Source organism: Etheostoma spectabile, chromosome 15 (assembly GCF_008692095.1).
Source record: "Etheostoma spectabile isolate EspeVRDwgs_2016 chromosome 15, UIUC_Espe_1.0, whole genome shotgun sequence".
Lineage (NCBI taxonomy): Eukaryota > Metazoa > Chordata > Actinopteri > Perciformes > Percidae > Etheostoma > Etheostoma spectabile.
Genome location: NC_045747.1, coordinates 5,866,039 through 5,878,070, shown reverse-complemented (window position 1 = coordinate 5,878,070; position 12,032 = coordinate 5,866,039). Strand labels below are relative to the sequence as shown.

Sequence of the window (12,032 nt, the reverse complement as noted above, 5' to 3'; positions counted from 1 at the left end):
TTTGTGCTTAGGTCAGTTCAGGGCAGGTTTTTGTATCACTATGTATCACTGTGGTTGCCCCCATACACAGTGACACCTACTCGTACAAAAACCTTTGCTTGGTATAGTGCACTGCTAGTTTTGGGTACTGTGAGTGCAGGGGCTGCTGTCATTAAACAGTTTTCTACTTTTTCTCCATTTTGATTTCAATTGTACACCTTAAACATAATTAATTTGTTTCTGAAAATCAATTTTTTTTTTTTTTTTACACTTGGTGATGTTTAGCCATTCTAGCGGTAGGGATGGCAAAGTTGGTCTGTCAGTCGGTCGGTCTGTCCACCACTTTGGTCCAGGCTGAAATGTCTCAACATGGGTGGGGGGGAAGGGGGATTTATACAGACATTCATGGTACCCGGGCAATGGAACATAATGATTGTTTTGATTCCCGACCTTTGTCTGATATGGTGTATGCTCAGGACAGGTTTTGGTATCACCACATATCACTGTGACCACCCTGTGTGTATCAGGTCATTCACAGTGGCACAAACTCAAACAAAAACCTTTGCCTGATATAGTGCGTGGTCAGTAATTTGTTATTTTTTTACTCAGCAGCAACTTATTACAGTAATACTACAAGATCATAAAAAGATTACACTTTTGCTCTTTTGAAGTTTACCCTTTGAAACTGTATTATTGCTTATTTTTTAACTTTGAGAATATTTACATTATCCTCTCTGTGTTAAAGAAACTATCACTTTTAACCTCATAATATCCAAACAACCATTTGTGTAAGAAGACATATCATCAGTTGTTGTTGGACACATACAAGCAGCAGAAAGTAGTCTCACCTTCTGACTTGTTTTCTGTATGAAGATCATGCACACATCCTTCTTAGTGAAAGGTTTTTGTCAAAGGTTGTATCACTGTGCTGCCATAGCTGCTACTATATCGAGCACTGTGATGTAACTCCATACAAAAACTCCACATTGCCTATCACGGCACAGAAAGGCTGTTGCTTTAACTGTGTTTCTCATATTAGTTTAACAAGCAATGTTAAGAGAGCATAATCAGAAGTAAGTTCCCTGATGATGGTTTTCAAAATGTATTTATTTTGTTTGGGTTATGTTGTACACCCTAGAAAAAGGCTTCACAATTATCAAACTTATAAAAGTGAACAAATACATATAAATAGCCTATTGTTATTGAGCTACTTTGTGCAGTAGAATCATGGACAAAAGGTATCTACCTAATTTGAATGAGAAACAAAACTGCAGAATCAAACATGATCAATAAGCTCTAGCAAGGTTGATACTTCATACCCAGTATTTCTTTTCAGGAATATAATTCAAAGGTTGTGTGACCTAACACAAAGGGATTGTTATGTTTACTTTCCACTGTATGTGTCTTAGTATGGAAGTAGATGTAAAGTAATTTGCCAAAACAATATACAGTAGAGTATGTGTAGAAATTAGTGGTAGACTAAAACTGGAAAAATACCACATTCCAATTCAAATCAATCTACCCTTCCACTAACATGACTCCGCTACATGGATTGCTTCTTACTTACATACTTTCTAATTTGGACAAAACTTGCCGCCAGGTTGTTTAGACTGACAGTCGCTTCTCATTGCGGCACACCTGAACCCGCCTCAAAAACTCTTTTGTATTCTTTTGAAAAATCTTTTTTATTCTCTATCTCAAGATGCCAGACTGATCTGCGAGTAGAAAACTGGAGCTCGCAAGATCAGGACGGTCTCACAAGGCTACCCTTCCACTACCCATTCATTTTACTTTTCTTCTAACAGAGAGTATATGTCTTAAATGTGTAAAAATGTCTCGGTATTGGGAGTGTATCCTCTCTTTCTTAAGGGCACAGTGACTTCATGCATCAGTTCAGGACAGGTTTTTGTACCACCACACATCACTGTGGCCAGCCCCCGGGTACACAATGCTAAAAACTCATACAAAAACCTTTGCCTGATATCGAGCGTGGTCAGTATTTTATACTCTTTGTACTCAGCAAAACTATCTACTATATTCCAATACATTCTTTTTCCAGTAAAACTATGAATTTATGAAAAAAACATTCCACTTTTGTTTGTATTATTTATTCTTTTTTGCTTTTAACCTAATTATTGCTGATTTTTCTTATACTTTGTGAAAATGTGCGTGATCCCCTGTGTTAAGAAAAGTGTATCTCTTTTAAGCTCACAATATCCAGACACAACGCTGTGTGAGAACACGTATTGTCAATCTTCAAACATCTTTGAATTTCCTAAGGAGAGTTTTGTTGGACACAGACAGGCAGCAGAAACAGTCTCACCTTCTGATTTGTGTTCGGTATCAGCATAATTTCTTTGTCAGTGGAAGGAGGTTTTTGTCATAGGATGTATTACTGTGGTAGCCGCTATATACGGCACTGTGATATGACTCCATACAAAAACTCCACCCTGCACACTGGCTATAACAACACACATTATGTTACTTTAACTGTAGAGTTTTTTTCTTGTTAGTTTTAACAAGTAGTCTAATGTAAATATCTAATTATGTGGGGTGCAAAAGTGCCCTGTTGATTTATTTAATTGTTGTTAATTTAATTTGGTCATATTGAAATCGGCTTTACAATTATGATAATAACACAATTAAACAATCACAAATTGTTACTGACTCAAACAAATGGCATTTACCTAATTTGAATAAGAAACAATACTATTCCAGTCTATCTTTTGAGGCATATCATCCAATTCATAATTTTGGTGACCTATGATGCTGAGGGGTTGTCATCTATCTATCCATCTAGTTTTGCTCTTTTTGTGCCTTAGAAGTAGATTTAAAGTCATGGGCCAAAAAATGTATCAGTAGGAATAGTAGTGATTTTGAATGAAATATCAAAATAACTGCTGTTGCTTGGATACATTGGATTTTAAATGTATGGCTATTAACACATATTTCTTTTTACCCCTTAAAACCTAATAATTTCTGTTTTGTTTTATTTAATTTAATGAAAGGGAATATTTCCATGATTCTCTGTTCAGGAAACTGTATCACCTTTAAGCTCATGATGTCCTGACACAGGGCAGGTTTTTGTATTACCATATATCACTGTGGCCACCCCCCCAATACACAGTGGAACATCCTCGTACAAAAACCTTTGCTGATATCAAGTCCTCCAATCTAGACCACGATGTAGGTCGTTTATATATGACCAACAGGAGCGTTTTCCGCCTTCAAGTTTAAACCGGACAAATTACTGGTTGCGTTTCAAAAATGTTAAAGTTGTGAAACATTCCCAGTTTAGGTTAGGTTAAAGAACAAAAAACTTAGTTAAGGTTAGAAAAAGATTGTGGTTTGGGTTTAAGTTAAACGTTACTTGCATGTGATGCAAATTGTTAATTAGTTTTGTTTTTTCTTTGATTTGTTTTTTCTTTTATTTTAAAACAGGACTTGAACCCTGGTCACCAGTTTGAAAGTGCTTTGTTTGTTTTGGGGGCAGTGTGGATGTCACGCATGCTCGCTGCAAACCGTCTAGTTGTGAATTCTGATTGTGGTCAGAGCAGCAGAATGGACTTCTTCTCTTCTGTAGACCATAATTAATACCACTGCAGTCCTTGTTGTTACAAATTCTTAGAGGAGCACGTCTTGCCGCTCAGACCTTCTGCACACAGTCGCCCAGGCCGCAGCTAAGCAAAATTGGCATCCACATCACCACCTGGACAGGGGGAGAACAGTCTCGCCAGTCTCTGCTATCTTGTTTTCTGTATCATCATACACCATTTTGGCCTCAGTGGAAGGAGGTTTTTGTCATAGGATTAATCACTGTGGTTGCCATTGTGCACTGTGTTATAAACCAATACAAAAACTCCACCCTGCACACTGGCTCTCGTGACTCACAAATGCTGTTACTTTGTTGTTTTTCACATTAGTTTAACAAGTAATGTTAAGGTTTGAATCATGTTAAAGGAAACAGCAGTGTGGAAGTTCCCTGATGATGTTATTTTTTTTCAGATTATTTTTTTGGTCTTTTTCCACCTTCAATGGACAAGTGAGAAAAAGGAGAGAGAGGGGGAAGACATGCAGGAAATTGTCACAGGTCGGAGTCGAACCCTGGACCCCTGCGTTGAGGTATAAACCTATAAACATATGTGCGCCTGCTCTACCCACTGACAACAAAGCAACCTGATGATGGCTTTTTAATTATCTAATTTTCTTTATTTGACCTCTACTCTCCTAAAAAGGGCTTCACAATTACATAATAATTACAGATTAAAACAAACACATATATTGTCTTGCTGATGCAAAGCAATTAAAAAAATATTTTCTATTTTTTTCACGTGTAAAATAAAAAAAATTAGAAATTAATTCCACCTACAAGCAGTTTAGCCTTGCTAAATTCTATTTACTATCACTTCTCTTCCGAGTGTATTGATATTAGGACATTTTTTATCTGTTATTTTTCTTGAGGCACAGTGACTTAGTGAGAAAGTTCAGCAGGTTTTTGTATTGCCACACATCACTGTGGCTGCCACTCCATACACAGTCCCACATGCTCATACAAAAACCTCTGCCTGATGTGGTGCATTACCTATTAGTGCAGTTAGTTAGTCAATCACTTTTAAGAACCATGTTGCACACAACCCTTTGTGTGAGATTGCATTAATTGTCAATCTTTAAACATCTTTGCCTTGTAAAATAAAGTTTTTGGACACATTTCGCACCTACTTGTATTCCGTGTCAGCATCACATTTCCTTCTCATTGGAAGGAGGTTTTTGTCACATGACTAATCACTGTGGTTGTTATACTGCACTGTGTTATAACTCCATACAAAAACTCCTCCCAGCACACTGGCTGTCACAACACACAAATGCTTTGACTTTAAACTAACAGTTTTTCATTTTTAATTTGGTTATGTTAAAATCAAACGTGTGAAACGAATCAGCAGTGCAGTCCTGATCGTTGATTTATTTTTCTTTATTCAGAATAGGTACGTTGGTATTTATTTCTTGTATACATTTTTTACAAAAAACAATAAAATTATTAATAAATATTTATTTCTACACATTGTGCAGTAAAACTCTAACAATGGACAAACTGCATTTGCACAAAGTGAATGAGAAATGAAAGTACTTTAGCATGTAATGTGAAAAACAGACTCTGACATGAATGAATGACATGAATGAATTAATGAAATATATATTTCGACGACAATTAAAATAAATATATACGTATATGTACAACATATATGAACAATAAAACAAGTAAGAGAACAAATAAAATGTATGACAAAAAAACAAAAAACAAAACAAAATTTCAACTCTGACAGGAGAATTCATATCCAAAGGCTGGAAAGGGACAGTACTGTATTACTGAAATAAAAACATTATACCCAGTTAATTATTAAGTCTTTAAAGTACTGCATATCCAGAATGTTAGTTTACCTGGGCTGACTGTATTTTAATGAAGCCACAAGGATTGTACTGAGTGTGTACATACACCATTTATGTACAGTACATACCGACTTTATCTACTCTTGAGAGGTTTTTGTAACTGTCTGAATCACTGTGGCTCCCCCCATATACACAGCGAAACACCACAATGCAAAAACCTGTGCCACAGTGTAGCTGTCTACTATTCTTTGCAATACACAATAAGTAAGTAAGTAAGTAAGTAAGTAAGTAAGTAAATAAGCATTTTTTAAATGAATTATTACGACAGATTGTGTGGGATTGTAATAACTGTTGTAGGTATTTGTTTTCTATTTTTCTGAATTCAGATTATTTGATGGCAGGACTGAGTCATTCCAGAAATTGTTCAACAGTGTATTCATGGGATTTTTTATGTGCTTTGGTAAACTATATAGCAGCCAATCTTTCACTGTATATTGATATATTACCACAGTGTTAAATTAGCAGTTTCACAGGGTTAACAACACCCTATTGCAGGGCAATTATATTGGAATCAGTTACATTTTAAAACTGTAACATTGTATACGCTGACTCAGTTTGGTCAGCGACAGAATTATCCGCCCATCAACACAGCCCGTAAATTTACTTACAGCTTATAATTTTGATTTCTTTTCTGAACCTTGTGAACGTAGACAAATCCCACCACTAAAAGGAAGCTTTTTAAAGACAATCTGCACATTCAATCTTAAAGCATGGCAGAAAAGCATTGTTGCACTGACCCCTGTGGGCTGAACGGTTCAAATCTTTTTTCTTTTTTATTGAGCACATAACAAGGATACAACCGCAAGTGTAGACAATACAAAGAGGTCAAGTACGCAAGCAGAGATACAAAAAATAAAACAATAATAAAAGGAAGGAAAACAACTCAATTTACATAAAGCATTTGAAAACTACCAACAGTGTGTTTGTGTGTTCTTACAGCCTTCTTATAACTGCAACAAGATATAGTTGAAATATAATGTTTAATATGAGTGAACAATTCTATGAAGTTAGATTTTTGGGGGGGAATTTGGACTTGGATGTTAAATTTGGTCAGAATTCAAATCAGGTTGATTAAACAAAATTGAGAGGTGAGATTTGTGTCACAAAAAGTATAAATGCGCTGTATTTATATAGTGCTTTTCTAGTTCAACGACTACTCAAAGCGCTTTTACATAGTACAGGATACATTCACCATTCACACACATTCATACACTGTGGCCGAGGCTGCCGTATAAGGTGCCACCAGCTCATCAGATACACACTCATGCACATTCACACTCCAATGCGCAGCACCAGGTGCAACTAGGGGTTCAGTGTCTTGCCCAAGGACACTTCGACATGGGACTGCAGGGCAAGAGATTGAACCACCAACCTTCCAAATGGCAGGCAACTACTCTACCACTGAGCCACAGCCGCCCCACCCGTATAGTTTCCAGACACAAGGAGAATTCAGGATAAATACGATCATCTATAGAGACAGTAGAGAAGAGTTTTTCTTTGATGCCCACAGAATGTACAGTTTACATTTATGTATTTTTGAGCTTCTATAAATAGTGGTTGGTTGGGTAAAACCTTTGAAGCACTTAAAAAAAAAACTCTCTTTGATTTCATTAGTCAGAAAAAAACTTCCATGGCAGAACCAGACCTTGTCCCAACATATATCTCCAACAAAGCTGGACTAGTGTAAGTCCGTGTGTAACAACACAAAGCTGTGATTAAGCATCAGTGCATGTACGCCTGTAGATGGCAGCAGATCATTATTTTCAACCTTTAAAATCACTGTTGGTGCAGAACTCACCTAGAGGTCAGTCCAGTGCTTTGGTTGCTTGTCATCAGCCGCTGTATTACAGCAGGTGTAATTCAAATACATTTAAAGGCTTTTAATATAGGCCTGCAAAAAAACTGGTCCTCTGAGCCCAATGAAGCTAAAATAACCACTTACAATGCTTTACTGTATTTTACTAGTATGAAAGAGGACAATGTTTCCACTGCACATTTCTGAAAATGCTGCTGTGGCCACATTTGAATACACTACCACATACACTACCAATACACTTTCTGTGAAACATGACTGATCCTACTCTCGGTTTCATTGGATGTCTGAGATACTGTATGGGATGAAGTTTGGCTTCAAGAGGAGACTTGCAACAAAAAAAACAGTACTTATACTTACAGTATTTATGTTTACATGCTATAAGCACATTGATACAGTATAAGTGTGTTGCCCATGTCCTCACAAAGCTAGATGGCAGTCTTCACTTGCTTTTCTTTCTTTCATTAACCAGCTGGCATGTGCACCAACAAGTCCATTACATTATATGTTTTATAATGTGACATTGTAAAACATTTAAGCACAAGTGAAATTGTTCAGCTGGTAGATTGAAATTACTTTTTTTTAAAACACTTATTTTTGTTAGTGAGTCTGAAGGACATAAAATGCACAGGTTGAATTATTTTCCTGAATTAATCAATTGCAGCACCAGAGGTGATTTAAAAAAAGTTAAAAATAAAACAAGACAAATGAACAACAAATTCCACAGTAGTTCAACCTGTGTGAAGATCATTACACACACCTTAAAAGTAACCTTGAATATATTATGTTTTTGAATCTTTACAAAAGTACAAATGATAGTAGGAACATTAAAAATCACTCTGGTTAAAATAGCTGATTTGAGCAGCAAAAAGGCGTAAAATGAATAAATTGTTAGTGAACAAATGTTTAAATTAAAGATGATACAGTAAAATGAACTTAAATGCAACAGTTTTTTGTTTTGTTTTTGTCATTAGTCTGCTGCATCTTCATTCAGTTCGGTAAGGTACAGCCACAACTTTGAGTGTTCAATTCTGTCTTTAGTAACCACCCGACGTGTGCAACAAATCAGGAACCAGCTAAAGTCACCTACATTAGAATTCATTAAAATTAATGATGTTTAAACACTAAGAGCAGCACCAACAGATATTCACCATATTTTGAGGTTCTCTGTATTCCTCCCTAATCTCCTAAGGTTAATTATAAACGTCCCTGGTGAGGACAATGAGGAGGTTCAGCATCACAAATCATATTTTACCTGTCCTCTACAAATTCTTGGTAGACTCTGCACCTCTTACAATATCCAAGTGAGTCAAGCAGAGGTGATGAGAGACACTTCTCAGATAATAACTAAAGGAACTAGTAACAACTCCATACTCATCACACAAGATCTCAAAGGCTTCCAGCTCCTTCTGCTGTGTGTTACCATGTTCTAGAACAAGAAGAACTCCAATATGAAACTATATGTAAAATAACAACTGTGCACCATACAGCTAAAGAAAACTGGTCAAACAAATATATTTGTATTGTTTCTGGTATTTCTGTACTCTGCATGTCTTGTATTTGCTATCATATTGTTTGATGAGCTTATGCTATTCTGTGTACTTGATATTTCTGTATGCATGTTAGCTGCTTTACGCCTGGACACATGCTGATATGCAAATGTTCACAGAAAGATGGGTCTCTTGTTTCGAGGAAGTGTATTTGTAGCTCTGACAGTTTCCACAAAGTTTCACTGCCACAGGTGTGGTCCCAAAGGTGCAGAGAGAGGGGGAAGTGACTCTCCAAAGATTATATGTTTAGAAACTGAAAAAGCTTCAGAGCTTAACTGCTGACAGAAGTTTCCGTTATGTTGACTTGATGTGTTATTATTTTAGATGTTCATAGATCCCTTTGTGGTGACTGTTGATGGCTATAAATTCCTTGAAAGTGTTCCATGTTTATCATAAGCACATCACAATCACTCATACTCATTCTGCCTTCAATTTAATAATGTGGCTGTCCAAATTAGATTTGTTGTAAAATTATATTTATTGAATAAAGATGAAAGCAAAAAAGACTGACAAAATGACCAAACGGGAACAGTGAAGATGTTTAGTCCAACAACGAAATGCAAAACCACATACAGAATGTATTTCTACAACAGTGCAATTTGTTATTTACTGTAAGTGTCAACAAAATATCAATTCTACACTAAAAGCTTTCAATAAAAGTAATCAATAAATTCCTAATCTTAAAGAAGCATCACTCAATGTCGGAACATGTATTTATGCGACGCATTCTTATAACCGGGTTCATAGGGTATCGTACAAAAATGTATACACACCATGATATCCTATGAAATCAGGCGAGACGCCGGCTACAGAGCTCTGTGAGCTGTTGCTCATATCAGCGGCCATTGCTAGTTGAGTTTAGCCCGTGGACATATTTAATAGGGAAGGAACCATCTGTGACGTCACCCAATGGTTTATGGACTGCCATGTTGGAGCCTCAAGTTCGGAGACTCAGGCGTTGACATCTTGTGTCTTTTTGCAACCAGATGTGACAAGTTTTGAGGGTAAGCAGGTAAGGATGACGCGGCCAAGCCAGTGCTTTTTATTGTTGCAAGGCACAGCGCTAAGCTAAATGATAAAGAGTGAAAGTTGCTGATTTCCAACCTTTTTGAGGCGAGTCATCATGTGGAGATTTACCATTAGGTAAATGCGGAACTCTGGGTAGGCGACTGCCGGCATCCATCTGTATGTAAGGCACTAAATCCAAAACTTTCTGTTAAGTTACTCCCTTAAGTAGATAAAATGCAAGTTTAAGGCACTTCTGCATTGGCTTCATTTTTTTAGGCCTATACGGTTTCTTCAATATTATTATACAATATATGGTTTTGCCAACAAAAGATTTCTGGTAGCTGGCTACAGGGCATGCAAGATGATGGTCCCTTAAGTGGTCGGGACAGTTAAGTTTAGCAGACAAAAAGTAAGCTTAATGTGGCAACCACAGTTAAGTTTGGGCACCAACACCACTTGAAAAAGATTGTGGTTTGGATTGAAACACCCTTGAGGGATGAACATGCGTTTCCAGGGTAAAAGTCTTTTGTTTTCCCCTGGAAGCAAACTCCTCTCCCCGGCTGGAAAGCACTGTGTTTTATGAGCCACCTATCACCGGTTCCACAGCACTCTTACAGCAGCAATCAATGTCGTGCATATAGCAGCACGTACGTGGAATACATACCAGTAAGTTACTTTTCGTAGCTCTACGAATGGTCCATGAGCCTGATTCATACACAGTAAATGATTAAGAATTGCAATTGTATTTATTATTTCTTCTACAGGTTACAGATAAATCCATTTTCAATGACTTAATCATTATATATGATGACCATTTTATCTGGCAAATATAAGGTAGATTATCGATTTTTTTCGATTGTACATGGTATTTAAAACTAGTTAAAAAAGACAAAAAAACAAATGAGACCTGTCATTCTCATGCTGTGCATCCATCTCATCCTTTATGTTCTCTTCATCTGAAAAAACAAACATACAAACAATTAAAAAATATGTATTCTCTGCTCAAATACAGAGTGTTGAACAGTGGATAGGTTTGATCAATCACTTCAATCTGGAGTTTAACCAGCCTGATAATTGACACTCATGATCTCTGTTACTTCAATGCTTCAATAATCATAGACAGTTTTGCAGATTTGCTGTCATGGTTTTGCAGTTTTGCAGTCAGCAGATTTGGCTACAGTATATACACTATTATACGTTAGATTATGGGTTCTTAATAACAATCTTTTAACAACTTCAACAGTCACACAGACCTGTCCGAAACATTGTGAAATAAGGCGTAATGAACAGTGTGACAAATATTGCTGGTAACCTTTCCTTTTTCCAATGCACCTGCCCCAGAACAGAGGTGTGCAAAAGCAGTTTTGCATCAAACAACTTGAACAGAAGCATAAAAAGGTTTGTACTTAAACTTAGTTAGATATGTTATTTCTGTTTATTGTAATAAATTGCTAATATACTATATGGTTATTACAGCATTTAAAAACACAGAAACCAGCACATTTTCTGTGTTTGGTGGGGCTCTTCAATCAGCTGATGCTCATTGTGATCAGTCACACCGGAGCTCATTAGCTATCCCTATTCTCTCCAATAAACTGTGATGAAAAAAAGTGATGCAGTTTTTACAGTGTAATTGTGTCCATTAAAATCAACACAACAAACCTTTAATATTACAGGTTTGTTATAGTCAGAGCAATTCACCAGCCAAAAAGAATCATTTTATGTTCATTAACTTTTCAGAAATTGCTATAATCAATTACATATTTTATTTTCATTTTTGATTTTTTTTTCTTATGTCATGTTTTATTCAAAAAAATGGATGCACTCATTTGTATTGCAGGGGAATCCCATATTATACTGATGATATCCAGTCAATTTAGAGTCTTTTTTTGCCCTTGCACATTATTGTCTGTGATGATGGAAATTAGCTACAGCAACCACAATATTCTTTCTAAATAGTCTTGGACAGCTGAAATGCAGAGGAAGCCTGCATGTTTACCTTGACCAGGCTGATTATCATGCAATAGAGAAGAGAGGATATGAAGAGGATTATGAAGGAGAAGGCTGTGGACCAAAGGCTGCTGTACTCTTCCTCCTCAAAGGCTTCATCTGTGCAGCTCAGAGCAAAACTCAGGTTTGATTCTGGAGTAAAATCTAAGAAGAGGAAGGCATAGGCAGTTAGATGTGTGTGTGGTTGTGTGTGTGTGCGTGTGTGTGTGTGTGTGTGTGCGTGTGTG

General features: G+C 36.6%; 3 gene segments (V, D, J or C); all 3 read right to left on the bottom strand.

Moving 5' to 3' along the window:
* LOC116703740 (immunoglobulin mu heavy chain-like) overlaps positions 1-12,032 on the bottom strand; it is a 78,428-nt gene that overhangs the window by 8,725 nt on the left and 57,671 nt on the right. The window contains 1 exon segment of the C gene segment in view: positions 5,592-5,598. Within this exon segment, the coding sequence occupies positions 5,592-5,598 (7 nt within the window).
* Positions 1-12,032, bottom strand: part of LOC116703778 (immunoglobulin heavy variable 3-48-like) — a 51,467-nt gene that overhangs the window by 4,008 nt on the left and 35,427 nt on the right. The window contains 1 exon segment of the V gene segment in view: positions 894-928. Within this exon segment, the coding sequence occupies positions 894-928 (35 nt within the window).
* The window catches only part of LOC116703752 (Ig gamma-2A chain C region, membrane-bound form-like), a 5,273-nt gene continuing 3,763 nt past the window's right edge, over positions 10,523-12,032 (bottom strand). Inside the window, 2 exon segments of the C gene segment in view lie at positions 10,523-10,751; positions 11,795-11,949. Of these exon segments, the coding sequence occupies positions 10,737-10,751; positions 11,795-11,949 (170 nt within the window).